This window comes from Phocoena phocoena, chromosome 5 (assembly GCF_963924675.1).
Source record: "Phocoena phocoena chromosome 5, mPhoPho1.1, whole genome shotgun sequence".
Taxonomy (NCBI): domain Eukaryota; kingdom Metazoa; phylum Chordata; class Mammalia; order Artiodactyla; family Phocoenidae; genus Phocoena; species Phocoena phocoena.
The window spans coordinates 106,957,567-106,981,796 of NC_089223.1; the positions used below are offsets into that span (position 1 = coordinate 106,957,567).

At 38.3% G+C, this 24,230-nt stretch overlaps 1 protein-coding gene across 1 annotated transcript in view; it reads right to left on the reverse strand.

Moving 5' to 3' along the window:
* Positions 1 to 23,928, reverse strand: part of DKK2 (dickkopf WNT signaling pathway inhibitor 2) — a 99,035-nt gene extending 75,107 nt beyond the window's left edge. Inside the window, exon 1 of the mRNA XM_065877943.1 lies at positions 22,995 to 23,928. Coding sequence (XP_065734015.1) covers positions 22,995 to 23,216 — 222 coding nt within the window. The 5' untranslated portion in view covers positions 23,217 to 23,928. The remainder of the gene's footprint in view (positions 1 to 22,994) is intronic.
* Positions 23,929 to 24,230: the final 302 nt, after the last annotated feature.

Genomic DNA, 24,230 nt, shown 5'->3' on the forward strand with positions numbered 1-24,230 from the left:
TCTAGTTCTGTTAAGTTCTAAAACTCCTGAAAGTTTTCTATTTACTTTGCTCCTAACCACTGGAAGAGAAAGACCAAGAATTTGCAAAAGAGAATTGTCCTCAAACTTTTGAGTCTAAGGACCCTATAAGAATTTTAAAAACTATTGAGGGACCCCCAAAAGCTTTTCTTTATGTTTGTGATATCTATCCATAATGACCATATTAGAAGTTAAAACTTTTTAAAATATAATATTTATTAGTTCATTACAAAATAATAATATAACCCCATTATATGTTTCTGAAAAATAACTATATTTTCTAAAACAGAAGAAAAATGTAGTGAGAAGCATGGAATTGTTTTATATTTTTGAAAATCTCTTTAATGTCTGACTTAGTAGAAGACAGCTAGATTCTCTTATCTGCTTCTGCATTTAATCTCTTGTGATATGTTGTTTTGGTTGAACTAGATAAAGAAAATCTGGCTTCACAAAGGTATGTAGTTTGAAAGGGGAGGAGTATTTTAATAGCTTTTTCATATAATTGTGAATATTCTTCTTTGATTACTACACCAAAACTCAACAGATGGTAGTTTCTTAAAGGTTAGTTGCAGTATAGAATCCAAAGCCATATTAATGAAACTTTCATACTCTATTACATTAACATCCTTTGGTCTACTTTGCACTATCATTCTGCAACATCATCCATTGATCATTTAGGAAATGTTGGTTTGTAGAGTTATATAGACCTTGAAAGCTCATATCTTATCGTGGCAACAAATATCATGAACTGTTTTCCTTGAACTAACAGGTTGACTTTGTTCTTTCTGAGAAAACACTTGCTAAATAACTTGGTAAGTCTGAATAACTACAGCTTGTTTTTCAGTCATTCTTTTGGGTAAAAAAAAAACAAAACAAAAAACTGCTGTTCCTGAAAAAAAAGCAGCAAATTCAACTTGCAACTCAAGTATTGCAGTCGTATAATGAGATTCAACAAAAGTGCTTTATGCATACTTTCTATTTCATTTTACAGAATGTTTAAAAGATATGTACTCAAGATGTAATCAAATTAATTAACTCTTACTGCTTCATCAAGGACTCTCTTAAGGGAAAGTAGCATACATATGTATGTATGTATAATTTTATTATGAGTATGTTGGTGAAGAATACAATGGCTGCTAGCACAGTTTGGTGCCACTACATTGATTCATGTTAAGGCACCAGCAGTTTTACTCACCATTGTTTTTTGCACCATTGATGACATAGTAAAAGGAAGGCAAATAACATCTTAGTGTTATTATGAAAAGAGTTTTGATTTTTTAGACTTCTTGAAAGGGTCCTGGACATACCCCAGAGTTCACGGACCAAACTTTAATAACCACTGGCATAAGGCAATTTTTCATGTCAATACATTAGAAAAAGTAATTTTCTCTTTTGCTCTTAAAGAGTTACAGCACCCACCCCTATTCTCTTTAGAACAGGAGGTTGCTAACCAGATATAACTTACCATTCACATAATAAAAATCATTTTAATCACACTCTCCAAATGCAACAGGCAAAATGCATCCAAAGCTGAATGGCTGAAATATCTCATATCCCATATAAATAATATTGCTGAAGGGAAAGTTTAAACACAGATTTTAAAGATATTTCAACCTGTTTTAGTACAGCTCAAGAATTATCACCTATTTTACAAGCAAGGAACCCACAAAGCAAAAGGATTTAATAAAATTCCCAGCAGAACAGTTCAGCAAAAATTTTTTGTAAATGTGATTAAATTCATCCAGTATTTATGTCAGCTTCAGTGTTGAGACCTTAAAATTATTATTCTCTTCATTTGTAATAAGTAATTTCATCTCTATCAAATCTCCTAGGAAGTTACAGTAACAAGATAGAGACATGTTTTGCAGAAGGGGTTGCTTATTGAAGCCATGAAAGCTTTTCTAAAAGAAAAAAAAAAATGTTTCTAGATTAGGGTTAGGTAGAAAGTACTCCCAAATCATGACATTTTCAGAGATGGTGAGTAAGCAGAGGGATATCCAGAAGGTGAGGATGTGTGAGTGGGAAAGAGGTTCATCACTGGTTAGGGAGGAAACTCATAAAAGCTTTAACTACATTCTCTAAGGTCTGAGTCCCACTTTTGCTCAACTTTCCCTAATACTGTTTATCATAGTGCCAACATACGACCTCTAAACATCATTTTTAAAATGATAATCTCAGACGATATGCTGAGAGATATTGACCTCTCTCTCAACAGTCATCTGCAAATATCTCACCTGAATGGGTGATCCCTAAGCTATACAAGATTCTCAGGGCTCTCTACCGTATTACCTTTTAATTTTTAAATGTATTAAGATATATTTGATACATGCAAAATATATTTAAATATTTTAAAGTTGTCAAGCACAACTATGAACCCATCATCCAACCCAAGAGCTAGAACAATATCAATACCTTGCCTCAATTTAGTATACGTCGTATATCCCAACCCTCTTGACTCCCTCTAAAATTAACAGCATCCTCCATAATATTTATATATTATAAATATAATATTAACATATATTAAAGAAAATAATATAACTTACATTTCAAAGCTTTATTTGTGCTCACTTCTAGCTATAGTTCTAGCTAGTCTAGCTAGCTGAACTATAGCTCACTTCTAGCTATAGTTTATTTTTCACTGCTCCATAGCACTCCACAGTATTACTCTACTATAATTTATATATACGTCCTTTTGTTGATGAACTAGGTTGTTTCCTGGTTTTTTATACTACAAGCCATGCTGCTATAGCCCTTTTCATACATATCTTGTGGTACACGTAAATAAACACTTCTCTGGGTTATATCCTTAGGAGTAGGGTTGCTAGGTCAGAGAATATAGGAATGCTCAGAATTACAAGATATTGTCAAGTGGTTGTAGCAAGTACACTCCCATGAACAATATATTAAAATTCCACATATTCTCTTACACACTTGGTAGTATCAAGTTCTTAATTTTTCATCATCCAATATGTGTATGTAAAATGGAAAGTCAATATCTTAATTTGCATTCTCTTTATTACTAATTAATACTGAAGCTCTATTCAAATTTTTATTGGCCACTTTATTACTCTTCTGTCAAGCACCTGTTCATGTGTTTTTTCCCATTTTTATGGATTGTGTACCTCAGTTTTCATTTCTTATTGATCCGTAGGAATTTGTTGAATATCCTGGACACTAATCCTTAGTCATACAAGATTTGGGTTGGCTACATGTGCTGCGTTCATCTCCCAGTTAGTGACTTGTTTTCTACTTTCTTTATGGTATCATTGGGTAGGCCAGTATTACTTTAAATGTGGTCAAATGTATCATCTATTTTCTGGTTGGTGCCTCACTTAAAAAAATCTTTTCTTTCCCAAGATTTGAAAGATATTTATTATATTTTCTTCTAAGCATTTTTCAAAATTTTTTTTTGCATAAAAACATTAATTCATTTAGAATCAATCCTTGTATATAGTAAGGTAGTGTTACAATCTAAGTTTTTTCCTTATGGATACTCAATTTTTCCAACATCAGGTTTTAAACAGTTCCTTCTTCCCTTAATGATCAATGTCTCAATCTTTTTTTGGCTCTCTAGTCTGTTTCATTGGTTAATTGGTCAATACCACAGCATCAATTAATATAGCTTTATATTTTTCATCTCTCTTGAGACATAAATATTAAGTCCTGTAAATGGGATTACAGAATAACCTGAAACTTTGGCAAAATAAAATACTTTCAGTAGCTAAAATAAAATACAATTTTTCTCAAATGTCTGTCATACCAGTATGACAGATAAATCATATTGGTAATATGAGTAAACACCAAAAGAGAGAAATGTAATACTCATGATAAAAACTGAGACCATGATAAATGGCATAATAACAATATCATAATACCTCTTGTGTGATATCATTTCCCCTTCCTTTTTTAAATTAATTTTACTTTATTTTATTTATTTTTTTGGCTGCATTGGGTCTTTGTTGCTGCACGCGGGCTTTCTCTAGTTGCGGCGAGTGGGGGTCACTATCCGTTTCAGTGCGCAGGCTTCTCATTGCAGTGGCTTCTCTTGTTGTGGAGCACAGGCTCTAGGCGCATGGGTTCCAGTAGTTGCAGCATGTGGGCTCAGTAGTTGTGGCTCGTGGGCTCTAGAGCACAGGCTCAGTGGTTGTGGCGCACGAGGTTAGTTGCTCTGTGGCATGTGGGATCTTCCCGGACCAGGGCTTGAACCCATGTCCCCGGCATTGGCAGGCATATTCTTAACCACTGTGCCACCAGGGAAGTCCCATTTCCCCTTCCTTTAAACAATAAGTAAAGCTTGCCCTTCCAAAGAGTCAAGTTAGAGCAAAGTTATTTGAAAATTTGAGTTTGGGAAACTAAGTCACATCTCAATATAAGACTATTAGAGAACATAACGGCCAATCTAAGAAATCATTCTCCTTATCTGCTAGCTATGTATGTACTATAACATAAAGAAAAATTAAAAGAAGACCCCCCCCAAAAGAAAAAAACCGAAACCAAAAAACATTAGGAAAGTATCAAGAAAGCACAGCTAATACATGGGTTTGGTGTTGTCTGGTCACTAAAAACTGACTGAGGAATCCAGTCTAACAAATAATAGGTTTTTCAAAGTGCTTTTGTTTTTATAGGGTATGGTCAGTAAATGCTTCTTGATTAATTTTTCCTGCTCTGGCAATGGCAGACTTGATGATTGAATTGGTTTTTAGGATACCAAATTTTTTAATACTCTAAATGTATACAGATAAAACACTTCCTAGACTATAAAATGAATGTTTCTCACGTTTGTATGAAGGTATTTTCTTAGGAAGTCTGTTCTGCCCTGTATGTATCTTGTCCTGCCTCAGTTAAATTCCTAAGTCATTATTCTGTGAGCTACTGATAACTCATACTTTTGTAGAAATGCCTGTTCTGATCTATGGATATGTTTTTAAGATAGAGCTAAGGGGCTTTCCTGAGGGGCTGGACATGAGTGTAAGGGAAAGAGAGAAGTTACAGATGAATCCAAGCCTTTTTGGTTGAGCAATTAGAAAAAGAGACTTACCATCAAATGAGATGAAGAAATCCATGGGTGCAATAGGTTTGGAAAAGGGAAAAGATGATTTTGATATGGTCAGTATGAAATATCTATTAGTGGAAATGTTAGGTTAACACATTATTCTTATTATTCTGAAGTTCAAGGGAGAGGTATTGCTGAGAGATATAAATATGGGAGTCACTGGCATATAGTGGTATTTAAAGCCAAAAGGTCATGAACTCACAAAGAAAATGGCTATAAATGGCAAGGACTAAACTTCATACTGGTATTAGACCAGTTTCCGTGCTGAAGAAATAATAATATTAGTTCGTTGTGATTTATTCTGAGTAAACCTGTGTTTTTTGCTTGGGTAAATCTATTTCCCTAAGTACCTAATTTTAGAATCTGCTTGGTAATGTAGTCCACATTCATCATTCTATAGAATAAACCTTCACTTTTTTGAAAATCAGAATATCTCTCCCATATCATATTATTCCTTTTAGATCCATGGTGATAATTGAATTATCTTAAGACAGTGGGATAAAATCACTTCTGGGTAATAAACTTTTCCTTCTTGAGCTGAGCCAAGTAATCTTATCTGCTTATCTAAATGCAGACCCAACCAAGTTTGTAGAACCTACTAGAGTGAAAATGAGTAGCTTTTAATAAATAAGATATCAGTTTCAAAATTATGTTTTGTGAGAGAGAATCAGAGTCAGGGCAAGAACGCAATCTATAGCTCTAAATTATGATACCACCTACTTCCCTCATTATTTCCCCTTATGTTTTTCCGACTTAGACATATTCATTATAAGCAGGTGTTAGAGGCAGCTGTTACTAAGATGGAAAGGAATGGGAAAGTTCTTAAATATTGCTTTCTTTATTAAAAAAAAAAAAGTCAGAACATCTGTGTTCTGGACTTCCCTGGTGGCGCAGTGGTTGAGAATCCACCTGCCAATGCAGGGGACACAGGTTCGAGCCCTGGTCCGGGAAGATGCCACATGCCACGGAGCAACTAAGCCTGTGCGCCACAACTACTGAGCCTGCTCTGTAGAGCCCGTGAGCCACAACTACTGAGCCCACGTGCCACAACTACTGAAGCCTGTGTGCCTAGAGCCTGTGCTCTGCAACAAGAGAAGCCACCACAATGAGAACACGTGCACCGCAACAAAGAATAGCCCCCGCTCGCCGCAACTAGAGAAAGCCTGCGTGCAGCAATGAAGACCCAACGCAGCCAAAAATAAATAAACAAAATTAAAAACAAAAATCTGGGTTCTGCCCAGAACTAAGAAATATTTTTCGTGTGACTGAAATGATTATGCAAAAGATTACGCAGAAGGAACGGCAACTAAATTTCTTCCTTGTTGCCTGCATTTTAAAAATCTCCTTTTACTTTCACAGTAGTTTTTGTAAAATGCTATGAAAAGTTTAATGCATTTGTCTAGTTTTGCTTATTTTTAAACCCTTGAAGACTACTTAACATTGGAATGTGGTTGCTCAATATTTATTATTAGAAAACTACCTTATAATGTACAATTTTTAGCTTTACTACAGCAGTATTTTCCTTCTCTAAGGAACTTTCTCACCCTTCTGAGATGTACCCCAAATCCTAAGAGGTGAAAGGAGGAGATATGGGTGACACAACACAATATACAAAAGGAAATCAAAACCAAAAAGTTGGCCTAGGACTCCTAGAACAAACCCTGTACCCTGAGTCCCAGCTAAGTATGAGTTAGAGGGTTATGTTATCACCTTAGTCGGAGCTGTTATTGTTAGGCCAGTATATCTGTTGTCACTGGAAAACAGCATAGTCAAGTCATACTCCCCAGTGGAGGAAAGTGTGGTTGGTGTCAGAATTTCAAGGTCCAAATCAGGACACCTGTGTGCCAGATAGGCCCAGCTACACATGCGGGCTGGCCAGAGCTGCAGGACGCCGTCTGCTCAGCACATGAAATGCCAGTTTCTTTGCCGAAGATGGGTTTGAAGAATGGGATTCTTTAAAGAGAAAGCTCACCACTCAGCTGTGACATCCTTAGCCTTTCTCACATTTTAAAATAAACAATTTTAGGAAGAGGGGATTAAAGGCTTATGTCTGAGAGATGACAAGTATGGTATATTGCTAGCTCCAGAAGAATTGCCTCAGAAGTCCCCCTTCAGATCGGCATTTGGCTTTTCATTCTGGTGACTGATGAAGAATGACCATAACTCTCAGAATATTCCAGGTGTTAAGCATGTGCGAATTTCAAAAATGCTCTATGTTCTTGTCACCGGGTTTGCAACAATCAGACCAACAAGGGAATATCTCTCTTCCCTATTCCCTTTAAGACATAATGAGACATTTGGCCCATACCTTGACTTCCTGATCTTTAATGAAAATCTGGCCAGAGAAAACATGGTGAACAACCCAGAGTCTACTGAACAATTAGTATTAATTGTCTTTCCCCTCCCACTAAAACTGACATCTAGAATAGTATAAAGTAAGACTCACTTCTTTGCAATTTGCCGGGCTGAATTTCCCACAACTTATCTTTAGGTCCTTATTTAGCAATCTGTTGTTACCTTTAAGTCCCATGAGTAATTATTAGATATTTACAATGTTTAGTTTTCTTTTAATCGATATATATACTCTACTCCCCTTGAAGCTTGTGGCAATTTTGGTTTCTTCTTCAGAGCTAAGAAAACAAAGACTTCAATAGTGTTTCCAGAGTTTATATGCACAGTTCTATAAAGTTGTTAAACTCCAAAAAAAAGCCAGTATGGAAAAACAATCTCATTCACTTTTACAAAAAAAAAAAAAAAAATGAAACTTAAGTGTTCTCCCCACTTCGCTCATCAAGGTAAACCTCTTCCACATTAAAACTGTAGTCAAATAACTACAGTTATTGAAGCTGATCTATCATGAGACCATAGGTACCAAATACTGAGCTTGCTCATAATGTCACTTTTGCTCATATAGTCACTTTTCTAGCATCTTCTTTCCTGCCTAACTGCCTCCCTCAAATATTTACTGAGTGCTCTGCACATGACGGACGCTATAGGGTATTGAGAAAATTAATTAAATGTTATTAATATAGTGAAATTAATGTAAATTTCTTGGCATAAAGTAGGTTTTCAACAAATGTTAGTTGCACTGTCTTCTAGAAGCAAGGGCCCATGTATTGCCTAGATATCCAATCACAGTACTGGCTGTAGGATATTGGCAGGAGTGTGCACTCTGCAGTCACAACACATAATACCAGATTGCATTATCCACGGGTAGGCAATGACTACAATTTGGAGGTTGGCCTGTTTATCCTGTTTGGTTTTGCGATTAAGCCACAAGTAGCTCTCAGTTATGTTCTTCCTTTCTTTTCCACGCATCTTAGCTGCAGATTATCACTCCTTCAAATCCTTATATTAAATCTTATTATGGTGATTGCTGTTGGCTCTTCATTGAGTGTAAAATTCTTAAATCTGGTAGCAGGGATTTGAAATCAATAATTTGTCCAGTGCTCTGGCCCCTCTGCCTTGATTCCCTAAGATATTTTAAATAGCCCTTGAAGATTAAGAACATCTTGGTCCCACCATCAGAGAATTTTCTCCAGGTAGTCTCTGACTCTTCCAGAAGTGGACTTTTTAAAAAACATTACTGATGAGGTTGGGCTACATTTTTTTTTTATTGATGTCTACTGAGAATCACAATTATATTTTTTGGTCTTAATTTTTAAGTGACAGGCCATCAAATATAGTTGTTATTTTGTGTCAAAAGCTTATATTTTCTAACAACACACACACTCCAGTCCAATTTGTAATCAATCACTGGGGTGGCTATGGCACAAGACCTGACTGTTGGTCACTTGTGTTTTTAACAATGAGAACCAAAAGAGACTAAAATTTAGTCACAATGCGTTGCAGCTGGTGTGGCCAGGACCCCACTGGAAATGTAATTTCAAGAAGATTTTTCTTGTTAAGAAGTCATTTCCTTCTGAAGAGTGTTGGGAAGATAGCAGTAGGGCACATAGGCAAGTAAGGAAATTTACAAGGATTTCCAAAGAGCATTTTGGAAGCATTGTATTAATTTTGAACAATTGCTAAAACATTTTTACTGAGTTAAGCCATTCAGGCTTTTCTCTGAAACTTTAATAGGATATGTTTGCATTAAAAAAAAACTTACGACAGACATTTTTTTTTTGGCCTCAGTGCATGCGTTTTTACTAAGTGGCACATGAAGTAACGTGTGTCACCAGACTGGACTCTATGGCATTGCACTGTGTATGATTTGTTCCTGCCTTTTCTTTCAGGAAAAGAGTGGGTTTTGGGTGGGGAATGTACTACTGGTTTGCACTCATTAACTGCTTCCTGAAAATGATGGTTTCCTGAGGAACGGTAACCATGCTACATACATTTCGACCAGGTTCTTCTAATAGAGAGGACCCGGTTACAAGATAATATTACAGATTTTTTTTTAAGACTGTCAACCAAACTGAGGGTATACCGCCTTAAAGCAATCAACATTGAAACGTTTATAATTATAACCACAATACTGACTCCGTGACTCAGAATGCCTTTTGGAACTTTTTGGAATTGTTTTCAGAAAGTACACTACATTTCTTTGACTGACGTCCTCACCTTCTGTGGGATATTTCGTTAATGAAAACAACACAAAGCCACTCAGAGCCAAGGATTTTGAATGTGGTGTGTTGGTCAATATATATAATCTTGTTTATGGTCATAAAATTATGGCTTAAAATAAACAAACATGTAAACTACTTCTGAAGTTAGTTTCAAAAGAAAGGTCTAAATGACAATATCAGAGGAATGAGTTTTCTACAGTGACTAATTTGGAAAAATAATGTCTGAGCGTGCTTGTTAAAAAAATCTATGACATCATTTTAAACTTGCACATTTATCACATTCTTGCTTTGATATATTTCAGCACACATCCTATTCTGTTCCTCCACCTTACCTGTAGGAAGATCTTGTCCACTTTACCTAACACAACCCCTCTACCATCTGTTCTGAAGTCAGCAGACTCCTACCCTCTTACTAGTGCAACCTTGTTATTTCTTACCATGCTTCTTATTCCTTGTAAACCTGCCTCTTTCCACTTATGTTTCCTTAGTGCTTTGTAAATGAAACTAGGATCAGACTTCCTCAGGGAGCAGTGACGCATTTACAAAGGAAAAAAAATCAAAATTTAATTCCTTCCAAAATATTTGGAAAAGAAAAGGCAGGCACCACCTCTTTACATTATCACCATGATGTCTAGCATGTCAGACCATTTCTTGACTGCTGATGGATTACTCTTCCAGGGCATCCTGACTGTTCATCAAGGGAACCAGAGTATATACTCCATGAGAAACGATTAAAATAGCTTAATTACATTTTCTGTTAATGAGGAAGTGTTTTTACCTAGAGACTGACAGCCAGCTTTGTTTTGTCCATGCTTCACTTACAGCAGAATGTTCCCATTCTTTTTTTTTTTTTTTTTTTTTTTTTTTTTTTTTTTTTTTTTTATGCGTTACGCGGGCCTCTCACTGTTGTGGCCTCTCCCGTTGCGGAGGACAGGCTCCGGACGCGCAGGCTCAGCGGCCATGGCTCACGGGCCCAGCCGCTCCGCGGCATGTGGGATCTTCCCAGACCGGGGCACGAACCCGTGTCCCCTGCATCGGCAGGCGGACTCTCAACCACTGCGCCACCAGGGAAGCCCTGTTCCCATTCTTAACATAATTCAGGTTAACTAGATGACTAAGAGATACAAGTATTCATCCTTAAAAATCTTTAAAAAAAAGGAAAACTCACCAAATTGCTCAGCTCTCATACTGTATTGAAAACAGAGGCCTGAATTGGACAATATCTGGGATCCTCTTTCAACCTGGAAATTCCAACTGGATTCCTCAAATACACTACACTTGTTTTTACGGCTACTTATACCAAGGGCCCAGCATAACATATGTGTCTAATAAATGTTTGTTGACTGTGATCATAGCATCTAATACATCTAAGAAGTAAGTAAGCAATTAACAAGTTGACTGGCTTACCAGAGAACTTAATCACATCTGAATTCTAAAACATACCAATAAAAAGTCTCTAGCTGGATTCTCTGGCCTCCAATTTATAGGAGGATGCAACACAGCAATGATTAAGTAGACAGACTCAAGTAAGACTGCTTGGCTTTAAATCCCAGCTCTGCCACTCATCAGCTGTGTGGCCCCAGGGACAAAGTAAGAGAAACAAGATAAATGATGACACTGTGTGCCAAGTTGAGAAGTTTAGACTTCATGCTCTAGAAGTGAACATTTCTAGAGGACCCTTAATCAGATTTTTACTTTAGAAAGCTCACTTTAGAAGTAGTGCGGAGGATGGTTTGGAGAAGCACAAAAATACCACAAAATTGTAATGTTATACTGGGAAATGATAATGGTCTGAATCAAGGCAATGGTAGTTGGGATGACAATAAAACAACAAAAGAGATCAATATTAAAAAAGAAGTAGAATCCTACCAATTAGAGCATAATTGCCTAGGAGCGGGGATGGCAAGCCGGAAGCCTAGACTGTTTCTAGCTTGGACAAATGTTTGGGTGAGATTCCTGCACATGGAACGTGAAAGATCAGAACTACTACACTGTTCATTAGGAAATGCCTACTTAGGAAAACAATAATATGTTTTCACCAGCTTTGAAAAATACCCACTTTCCTGTTTGAAGAGTTTGTGGCAAAATATATTTTGTCTGTCACAGTTCACGTGATCTCACACCCATACAGCTTGACTTTATAATTGGCTATTACTCTGAACTTTATCCATTGTGAACCCTGTAACCTATAATGTGCCCAAAATATGACACTCAAGTTTAGTTTTAGAGCTTTAAAAATACATTTACTTCTATTATTGAGGCCCTTATAATGCCTTTCCAAGATGTTTTAAAAATATATAAACAGTAACACATCTCATACATGATAGAATAAAAACACATAGGGCTCTTCTTGAATGTCATAGGCAGGATATTCTAATAGCAGGCTGTTTGTAGCCTGCAAGAATAAAAATAATAATCCTTATAATAATACCACTAAGTTCTAATAAGAAATGTGGAAGAATTACTACTGGTACTGAAATTTTTGATGAAATACAAGAAAATCAAGACAAATAGGCAAAGAAAGGAAACAAAACCAAAAAACACCTTCCACTTTCAGTCTTTCTTCCCTAAAAAAATAAAGGCAATCTGTCAAAACAGAAACTGAATTTATGATTCCAGAATCATAAAATCCAACTCGAATAACTCATTCTTGGGTTGATTCTGTCTAATTCAGATTTGTCTTTCATAAATTCAGAGTGGAAAGGCCTTAATTTTGTTTTACATAACACAACATCTAATGATGCAATGTAAATAAACAATCTTTTATTTTTTGCAGAGATAGGAAAAGGCACCATTGTCACAGTTCCCACTTTACTGATAAGAAAACTAAGGCTTAAAGGTGTTAGATGATTTCTTCAATGTCCAGTATATTAAAAAATAGGCTAACCAGGTCTTCTGAATCTTGATCCCAAGCTCTGTCAAGCTCATCTGCTGTCCTATGTAGAAACTGTAGCCATCTTCCACTGCATATTCTTAGAAATAAAGTAGATGATACACATGGCATACACCCAGAAAGAACAATACTAATGTGGGATAACAGATTAACATGGAAATTAATTAACAGGAAACATCCAAGGACCAAACACAGCATTGTTATAAGTCAGTTACTCCTGGAAGCAGAGAGAGAGCCAGAGTTAGGCACCACCCAAGATGAAGAGTTCCACCACATCTAGGCCAGAGGCTGACATGCAGTTGCATAAGGGAAAGTGGGAGAGGTCTGAGATGGTGGATGCTTCTCTCCATGAAAACCCGCCTGCCTCTGCTTTCTATCTCCCCGCACTGGGGCTGATTCCTCAAGTACTACCAATCTCTGAGCATAATGCCCTGAGTTCCCTCAGGGTAAGGGCAGCAGCAAATGAGTCAGTGGTTTTTCAAACCACAGGTTTTGATCAGTCATTTCTATAAGTCATGACCAGTATTTAAAAGAGAGAGAGCAAAGAGAACAGAACAAGAGAATAGTGCAGAGTAGAATAGAAGGAAAGGACTTAAAGGCTCACTGCATCTTAAAAGTATTTATTGTTGAAACTTTTTTTTCAAGTGGGTGTGTGTGTGTATGTGTATACGTATGTGTACTTGATCCAATGTAAAATATATTTCTTTGGTACAGACTCTCTTTAGCCAGGCTTATTAAGGTATTATGAATGAAAAGGCAAGCAAGTCAAAGCCACATCCTTTCATTAATTTTGCTTAAATCCTACTGACACCGTTGGAATCATGACATTGTATTCTTTCCTAATACATTTTGACATACACAAATTTAGAGCTGATAAAAGAGCTCTACCTATAATTTATCTCCCATCAGTTTTTTAATCAACTGAATTTAATTCTTCTACAGAGCTTTGTTATCATTTGAAAGGCTTGTGTTAGAAGTCAGAAGATCCAAGTTCCAGCAGAAGTTCCTTTGTCACAGGCATTATTTGTAGTACATTGGGCAGATCATGACCATCTCCTAAATTGGTTCCCTCGTATGTAAAATGAGCGAGTTAAACTAGGTGATTTCTAATGTATCTCCCGGCAATAACTATGCCCACTTTAGTCTCTTGTACAAGTTCTTGAAACTTGTAGATAAAAGGTTCTCTTGTTTCTTTCTATAAAGCTCTCCATCTTGATTAATAATTATTAGGCACAAGAAGAATCCTCTTATTCAATTATCAAAGAGGCAAGCAATTTTAAGAGTCTATCAGGTGGAAAATAAATATTAAGGAAGCGTTTTACACTAGAAATTAGTAATTATTTATAAAATAGCAAGTAGCCAAAAATTACTCTTTAGTGCGTAGTTCAAGCTATAAAAACAAACATTATATACTGCTTAAAATATGTATTGCATATTATAATATGTAACATTTCATGAGCATAAATAATAGATACTTGCATATTCTCATCAGACACTAGTTGATGTAACAAGTCCATCATAGAGAAAAAAAACTGGAGGCCCTTTACCTCCAAAGCATTCAAATAAATAGAGTTCAAGAAACAAAAGCACCTGTCGTGATAGGAATCTACACAGGTCTATTCCATGTTCAGTAAGTGATGAAAGGGAAAAGAGCATGAGAAGTTGGGGCCATCAGACTTGATTCCTATGGCCTGCACTAGTCTAACCCGGGGCACTTCTTAGCAGACTTTTTTGATAGCAATGAGAAATCATAAAGACTTGGTTGCCTGACTTGTGACAATTTGTAGTTAACCGTAAACGGTTTAATTTTTGATATGGAGATTTTTTTGTTTGTTTCTGAAAGGACTTCAAAACAGTTGAGCAGGCAAGGGTGCTCAGGAGTTTTTACCACAAACATCTGCATATGTGACAAATGATTTCAAAGAAGGAAATAATGTCAGCAAAGAAAACACGGAACAGAAAGAAAAGAGGACTGGGGAGAGAATGTGAAGGAATGCCCACGTTTATGGGCAGAAGGTTGTGGAGGAATCAGTGAAAGAAATAAAGAGGAACAAACCAGAGAGGAAAAGAAAAATATGTAATATTACAGAAGGAAGGGGCTATATTAGGTATAAAAGACAGACAACAGAGTACAGAGGATGGTTACTGGAAAAAAGACTGGCTTTCAAGTGACATTAACACAGCGCTTGTTCACAGTGCCAAATTCCAAATGGTTAAGATGAAGTTACAATGAGCAAGTGAAGACTATTATTTGAATGTGAGCTGTCATTTCAGTTGGTTTTAAATGACAATTTTCCCCGTCCTCCCACTTGAATCAAGTTTTTTAGTTCATTACCAGATAGAAACTCTTAATGGCAAATAGTCTGTACCCAGTATGTTAAAAGAATTTTATCACATACTTCAGTGAGATGACTTTCACTCTCAATTTAACATTATTAAAATATTTCCAAATTATCTGAATCATGAAAAAAGAACTCAAAACAAACAAATAAACAAGTAAAGGGAATGGAACGAGAATAATGAGCTCCAAATTTCTGAGTCCTCTTAGCAGGACAGTCTGACACTCAAAGAGAGTTCTAAGTCTTCCAAATTCTCAGCAAGCCCTTTGGGCTCCAAGCACTGTGCGGAAAGTGTCAAGAAGCTTGCCTTGGCATAGGCTGTCTTACTTTGGAGAATATCAAATGAATGCTGTTGGCAGCAGACTATAACATGTTGTTCAATTATTTTGGTCCCCGTGTTTAAATAACTAATATTGCCATAGTTTTTAGGACCTGTCCTTACTGTGGTTGTATTTTTAATGTCTGCTATACCCTTGCTTCTGTGTAATTTCATCAATTTTCAATCATGTGCTATTTTGCTTAAGTTTTACAAGACAGCACTGACTTACCATCCCTTTTAATTCTGACAATCAGTGCAAGAAACATGATAGCATATGTGTGCGTGTGTGCGTGTGTGTGTGTGTTTATTTTGTCTTGTTTTGTTCTGTTTTACAATTCTTGGCCTGGGTATAACTGAGTTCATTTGTTTCCTTCATGTACATCACATGTATTCATTTAGTTACGCCTTCCCATCTTGGTGGGGAAAATTAAGCAGCCACTTTCTATTTCGTGCAGGAGCACGTGACCTTACTTATTTCTGTAATGGTAATAGTAATAATGACATCAGTTCAATGACTAAGTGCCCTTTCCTCTTCCTCCCTGTTGCCCAGTAAGATGAGTATTGTTACTATTATGGCTGCTACTGTTATCCTATTTTACAGATTTTTTAAAAAAGACCAGAGGTTAAGTGGCTTTTCCAAAGACATTAAGCTAGCCAGCTGAAATGTGGAAAAATTCCCCTAGGAATTCTGTTAGGAAGCTGTAGTGCTGCAGTGCTGCTACAGATCAACTGATTCTCTGAAAGGCAGCTCGGAGGGGTCAAAAGTAAAGAAAAAACGAAAGCCATAGCAGGTTCTAAACCTAGACAGCTTCCCCCAGTCTGATCAGAATGTGAGGGATGCCAGCCAGACCAACTTCAAGCCACTGGAGAGAAGCCATTGAGAAGGCCTCCACTTGCTGATGTCAGTGGGCACGTGGCGTCACTTAGATGCAAGATGATGGGTACTGGGGACTCTATGGTGGTTACCATGAGAAAAAAAGAGAAAAATAGGATCTATGCAATAGCATTCCCTTCTATTTGAGGCAACGCAATAATTTAATGGGAAAGAGTAAGAGAAAGAAAGAGAGGTGTGTGTGTGTGTGTGTGTGTGTTTTTTCCTTGTTGACAGTGAATTCTCCCTAGCAGGGAGGCAAGTAAAGTCAGAGACGAAACTAGCGTACTACTATGTGCGTGCCTTTGTACCCATGAACTGCTGTCATACTTTGGTTACTCAGAGTAGCAACTGGCATCAACAGAGGGTTTGGGTTTTGCTATGGTTTTAATGAACGTAGCGTTATATCCATGTCATTAGAAAATAGAATAGGGAAGAATAAAACAAAGGTCCATGTTTCCTCTTAAGTCCACACTGTATGGATATTGTATCCATATTGCATATTGCAGCATGTTGTAGCGCATGGTCTCGTAGTTAAATATGCAGGCTCTGACACTAGATCGCTTAGGTTCGTATTCTGGCTTTCTCCACTTACTGCTGTGTGACTTGTACAAATTGCATAACCTCTCTGTGTCTCAGGAGAATTATTGCTTTATCATTTATAAAAATAAGGATGATGTTAGGACTTGCTCCAAAGGCTGCCGAGAGAATTAAAAAATTAATTCAAATGAAGCATTTGGAGCAGTGCCTGGCACAGAGTAAATGATCAATAAATGGAACCTCTTACTATAATCTGATGTGTGCTATAACTATTTGCAAGCCAGTTTAAGGAAATAATATCTGAAAATCACTCTTTTCTTCTAGTCCTGGGAAGAAAGAACATTATTATTCCACATGGTAAAGCATAATATGGAGAGCTAACATTTTTTAGGAGATATTTGGAGGGATCCATCACTTTAAGAAGTCTCTCCCCCTAACTGTGATGCTTTGTTTTGCCACTTAGTGCACTTATTCATTCATTGATTTTAATTTGTTTGCTTTAGACAGGTTGGGACAGTTAAAATGTTGCATGATAATGAAATATTTAAATTTGAGCTATTGTGTGTGCCAAATTATAATACATAAGTAGAATCAACCAATTAAATTAGACACCGTAATATATTTTAAAGGATATCTGATGCGTAATTGTCCCTTTTATCTAACTATGGAAGAGAGATATGTAACTTTTTAAAATATGTACTACTTTTGTGTTTTGCTGATTTTATTTCTACATTTATTTGAAGCACATAGATAAATCTAAGCTAGTATTAAGATCCCACAAATACAGTCTCTTATTCAGGTTCATTGGTTGTGGATAAAAGTTAGAATATAATAATTCTGTTTTTAGTGCTGCATAAACTGAGTTAAAATACAGCAATTTATATCTGATATTGAAACCCCTTCCGCCTTAAAGGTTTCTGATTTAACTTACCATTACTAAGACAAGGATTTATGGGATGAACTCTCCCTGAGGACCCTGATTAGATGTTGGTGTTATTCATGGCCTTCCTTCCTTGTTTCGAACCCAAAGAAGTGGGCAATAACCCAAAATTGTTAGCGTGAGAGACTCATTGGGAAGCCACAATTTAAAATATTTGGATGGTGACTTTCCTCCTGTGGACAGATGTTCCTATCAAAAAAAATCTCCCATATTTTATATCAGTTGACCTCTGTGTTTGGGAGAATGGTTTATATTTATCCTAAAAAAAAAAAAAAACAAAACCCAACAATTAGAGATACATATGTTGTTCTCTCATTCCCAGCAAGTGGGGACAGAGAAAGAAAACAAGTAACTTCTGCTTTCCTTAAATAGTAATACTAAACTTTTCTTATACGTTCCATATTTAATCTTTCTATGTAATCTTAAAGCAATCCTACACGACACAAAAATCTATCTATTAATTTTTATTAATTTTGTTTTGAGGGCTGCTTCAGATTTTTTTTAAAAATGACTCAATAAGAGGAATATAAATATCGCATAAATCTTTTCAATGATTGAATAATTAACTAGGAGCAGCTTTATCTCCTTTTCATGGATGAGTACAAGTGACTAGAGGTATAATGAAATAAAACGACTTGAAAGGGCATTCAGGGAGTCACAGACAGAAATAAGATTGTAATTCATTTCAATGTTACATCAATACCAAAGAATGAACAGCCAGAAGAGACTGAGTCTAAAATAGTAAGTATATTGAGTATGATAAAGGCCTCTATAATTTAACAGATCATTTTAATGTACACAAAACGATTGTGCAGGGAAAAGAAGAGGAAGCGGCAATATTCTCCTAGAACAGAATACACGTTACCTTTCTATTACGTTGCTTTCTCTACTTTAAAAATTGTAAGAGTTGAAACATCCCAGGAAGGAATATGTATCAGAGGGGAGCGCTAAGGAAGACTGTGGTAGGGTCAAAGTCACAGCTGGAGTGAGTTTAAGTAACCTTGTCCTTTACTCTCTCTCCTCTAGCACAGAAATAAAATGATGGATGCCCCTACTTAGATTATCATTAAAATACTTTGCTTGCTATTCACGAGGTAACCTTCACTTGTATCGACCATCCATTCTCTACTATCCACAGTGAAAGAAAAGAAGTAGCGTAGTGTTGATTATTTCAAATATTTTTTTATTTTGAAAAATTTAATTTAAAAACTGATTTGCTTTCCTGATTATGTTTAGTGTCCGTTGATGTCCAGAGGAGGTAGCAAATATTTATCCTCTAGCAGGGGAAAGTTGGACTGGGGTTTTAAAAAAACAAAAAGCCATGGATAATTTTAGAAAGTGAAGAAATCACCTACAGAAAATAGGGTATATAGTTTTTTCAATGAGCATATTTATGAGTGTTTGTGCATGCAAATAGATACAGCATTTTTATTAAAGAAAATGCAATATACAAATATGAGTGTTCTCTAACCAACGTCCTCAAGCTTCTGTTTCAATGTATGTCAAGCGTTCTTTTCTCACAACATAACTTCATCCAAACCACGGTCCTTCAAGCATCAAAATTATATCAGAAAATAATGGAATCTGAATTTACACTACCAGTTTCACCTTCGTTTTAGAGACGCATGCCAGGAAGCTTATCTACCTTTAAACTATCATTATTTTCCACAGTTGTCCTCATAACTTTTAAAAATATTTCAAAATCATACAGCATTGAGTTCAAATTAATCTGCCAGTCTAAGACGAAGTAAGGAGTAAAGACTAAAAGAAGCTATTACAAACACATTCAAAAGGCTTTTCATTCTCAAAAAAGAAAAATCACTGTTAATTTCAAGGGTAAATTGATTTTATAAATTGCTTTATTTTTTAAAAATCTGTCTTTAAGGTGGCCTGTAAAAACTGACACCTCACGCTCCAGAGGTGATGTTGAACAACAGTGTACTTAATCAGAATATATTTAAGCGCGTGATATTGAATATTTTGTTTAATAATACTTTTGATTTAGAAAATTTGCAAGTCTCTTTAGAAATTGCGATATATAAATATTGATATATATGTTAGTAAGAGTCCTACAATCTAATTTATCCCATATACATATACATACACACACTACCTTTTAAAACACATTAATAATAGATGCAAAAGGAAAGTCAAATTAAAACATTAATGTGAATAATTCAGCAAAATAATTTTTGCTACTTCTGTATCGATTCACCTGAATGAATTCAATTTTCGATGTCAGTTTCCAATCATAACTCATAACTGCGTCTTTGAAAGCAAACCTAAGAATGAGAATTTTAACACCCCTGGAGAACAGTTCATTTTCTTTGAGCGCCCTCTAAATCTTTTCTGAAATTCAAAGGCTACTCCTCCAGAAGCGATTTACGAGTGATTCACCTTGCTGACAGGACAAGTAGAATTCCTACTAATTAGAATGTTTTCTTCACATGAAATCAGCTACAGTGAATCAAGAAAACCTTGGCGCCAATTTAGTCTCATTTTCACTTTAGTAGGTTAATGAATTATTAAATTTCTTGAGTAATTTCTTCTGCAATCGCAATAAAATTTTTATTTTAATTCTCTATCCTGAAAGTAAATCAGGAAAAATAGACCGTTATTCAATTTTCACTTAAGGAAAAGGAGGCCACAGACTAAGTTTCTGACATGCCTACTTGAAGTTACATCTTACAGTCCCTGGTTCCTGTACCTCTGAAATGCATACAATTCGTTATCATCAATCAAAGATTGGGGACAGGCAGACAACCAGACTTAATAGGCCTAAGGATGACACTACATAATTAGCTAGTTTTATCAGTTGGCATTTTACTTACAAATTTTCTCAATCAATCATGTTACGATGGATAAAAATGCAGTTCAGCTACCTTTTACTTCTAAAGTTTTTCTCCATAAAAGGATGTGGCATCTTCCGTTTTGAATAGTCTTTCTAATTTCCATTCCATTATTGAAAATAAGAGTACTAAGAATTTTGGTAACCACATAACTAGTGGAAGAAAGAAGATAAAGAGACCCATAAATACTCAAACAATTCCTCTTTCTACTTCAAAGAAGAAAGATTTTTTCTGTTTCTTCCTTCATAACAGTACACATTTTCGATCACCCAATAAACAAGTGAGAAGCTAGAATATACAAAAGATAATCTTTTATTTTCCAGCTGTCTTACTGTGAGTCAAATTAATGTTTCAATTCTATGCTACCACTGTCTCTAATAAGTTGTAATTTTCTCACAAACCCAATGTCAAATTTTAAGGATCCTGTATTATAGTTAAGTGAATATAATGAAATATATTCCATAGGACCACTAAGTTATGGAAAGCGTACAAGACATTCAACTCAAAAAAGAAAAAATAAAGAAAAATTCAACTCATTTATAAAATAAATCAATCTTCAATTTGAAGACATGCAAAACAGAGTCACAACCTCTTTAAGGAGCAGATATTTGGAGAGAGAGAAAAATAAGCACACATATTTTATACAGATATGCTACCAAAACATAAAGGATAAGCCAGGTTCTGGGATGCATCTCACAGTCTAGCCCATGTAACCCTATGGCTAGCGGCAGTGCTGACATAACTGATAATTTGACTGAGAAACATCAGCTGTTACCCAATGGTGACAGAAACAGAAAGCCCTTTGCAGAAACTCACAGAATGTACATGGATTAGAATCAAAAGGAACCTCAAAGATTATTGGGTCCATCCCTCTGTTCTTGGCTAAACTAAACCCAGCTCTTTTCAGCAACTGATAAGGTTGAATTTGAAGTCAGTAGCATTAGAAAAAAATCTAATGACTTGGACTGAGAGCATCCTTTCTTTCTAATCTTTGACCCATAACATTATGGACTTCTAAGACAAGTCCATTCCTATTGAAAATGGCAGGGTGTTTCCCAAGGAAGAGAAAAACGGAATGAGAGTGGTCTTGTAAGTGTGTATGGAGGTATGTACACATGTGTGAGAATATGCACAGGACATGTATGCATGTAGTGTGTATGCAGATGTATAGTTTATTTCTCTTGAGACTTAAAAAAAAGTTACTGTGGTTGCAGGCTTTGTATTCCTTTGAGAGGATAGCTGAAATGTTTGACATTTCAAAGCCCAGGAAGCATTGTGGAACTGCAAAACGAGCAAAACTCTCCCCGTGAGAGGGCACTAGGGGGCCAAGCGGAGCAGAATCTTCCCTCGCTGTCCATTCAGGACAGCCTTGGTTGTCAGCCTTCGCTCTGCCGCCTGCGCTGGGGGCAGGGGCAGTGGAGGACGCTGGGGGCAGGGGCAGCGGAGGACGCCGAGAGCGCGCACAGCAGCTGCAGCAGGATCCTCTCATAAAACAAGGAAACCCAGGATCTGTGGGGCAATGAGCCGCCTTTACGGGTTGACAGTTGTGCTGTGGCTGTGCCCGTGCTGCTTGGCAAACTGGCTTTCGGTTTTGGCTTCGCAAAAAAGGAGCGGAAGGGGGAGCTGTAGTGGTTCCCAGTGCCCGCAGGGCCCCCTCTCCTGGCCGCTGTGTGCTGGCCACAATGGGTGCAGAGTGTGCGCACTCGTGTCTCTCTGTGTCTGTTTGTGTAACTGTTTGCATGACTGTCAATCTATCTGTCTGTGTGACAGAGAAACAAAGATGCTCGCGGAAAGTTCCCTCTGGAAAATAAACCTCGGGAGTTTTCCTTGCTATTTCCCAGGCACCCTGGTCCCCTGTAACTATGATACTGCCATTGTCGCTTCGTTATTTTGTTTCCTCCGGGATGATTTATATCCAGGAGTGAGAAATGCACGTTTATTGACGTTTTCTGTATGTGACCTTACTTCATGGAAATGAGAAAGTGGCTGGGAAGGAAGGAGAACCTGAAAAACGGTAAATTCCCTCTTCGGATTGTGAAATGAGACAGTTAAGAGCCCAGAAATTGGACTCAGACTGTCCGGATTCAAATCCCGCTCTGCCACTTTCACTAACTGTGTGCCGTGGGCAAAGAGCTTCTACTCGGTGCCTAAGTTTGTTCATTTGCAGGATAGGGATAGTAACAGCGCCTAGCTCATAGGGTTGTGAAGATTAAACATACGTAAAACGCTTAGAACAGTACCTGACACATAATAGTTGCTGTGTGTTAGCTATTAACATCATCCTCGACATCCACTGTGTTAAATGTGGAGAAGGACCATTCCGGCCCTTTGCCCCATCTGTACGCACTAGATCTCCATACATGCCCATCATATCCCCAAAGCAAAGATGAAAAAGTACCCTCCCCTGCCCGCTCCACACCCTCCAGCACTCGCAGTCACCCAGCCACCCCCGCCAGTGCAGACGTGCATCTGCGAACCCCTCCCCAGCCGTCCTGCGCGCCACACCTGGGGGCGCACTCGGGGGCAAAGACAAACGAAGTGTCCGAGAGTGCGGGTCCCTACCTCTCCTGGCTGAGGAGTGCATTGGGGGTATTTTCCTACCTGCCCCAGGTTTTTGCCCTTCTTACTGCCGCCGAAAGCCAGTCCTTGGTATGTGCCCGCAGATCGATTGGCGGCCTGGGCTGGCGTCTCCCCGCCCAGAGAGGACTTGATGGAGTTGAGTTTGGCCCGCGAGCTGCCGAACTGGGAGCTCTCCACCATCAGCACCGCGGCCAGTAGAAGCAGGCAGCGGGAGGAGTCCTTGCCCCGCATCAACGCGGCCATCGCCTGGCGAGGGGTCCCCGGGAAGGGGCAAAGCCCGCAAGGGTGCGGGTACAGAGGGAGGGAGGACCCCAACACGGGGCCCTACGCGCGGGGCGCCGGGACTCGCAGACTCTGTTTCCCCCAACCCCACTTGGCTTTGGGGGCCCAGCACCGTGTGAACTCAGTCTCACGCCTCAGACCGGGAGGGAGCGCGACCCAAGCAAGACCTGCTTCTCCGCCAGGGCAGGAAGTTCTGCAGTAACTGGAAGCAATCAAAGGCGAGGCGCCTTCTTGCCAAGGAGGCGTGACCCGAGGTGCAAGAAGCCCGAGCGCCACGGCCCGCACCGCTTCCGTTGCTCCTTGCCCCGCACCTCCGAGGTCCCGCCCGGTTCTCCGCGGTCCAGTCCTCCTCCTAGCTGCTCAGGAGGTCCACATTAGTTCCTTCTCCTTCGGCCTCAGTTGCGTTTTCTCTCCTCTTTTCCTTCCCTACCCCTTATGTCTCAACCTTTGCAGGACATAAGTCCTCCTTTTCAAAGTTAGCGGGCACTATATGGGGGATCAGGAACCGCCCCCGGACAAGACCCTTGAGGTCTGAGGCCAACCAAGGTCCCGCACGCGCGCACGCACAGGCGCCCCGAAGCGTTGTTCTCCGGCTCACAGCCCTGCAACAGCCAAGCGCTGCCAGGGACGCCGCGATGCCCTGGGAACTGTCTTGCGCTCCACGCGGTCTCCCTCTCTGCGTCTGCTTTCTCATCGCCGCCCCCTTTGCTTTTTATAGCTTCCCACAATGGGTTTTTTTTTTTTCCTCCGCCCCCAATTCAATAGTGACAAAGAGTGAAAACGTATCTATCACCCCCCACGTTCCCGCCCCCCTCTTCGCTTTTCCCTGCGGCTTCCCCGCCGCCTGATTCTCCCTCGCCCCCTCCCACTGCCCTTCCACCGGACAGCAGTTGAGGAAATGGGATTCACCCCCAGAGGAACAGGCGGGGTTCTGATTATTCCTGACAACCAGCCACTCCCGAGGATGGAAGAACC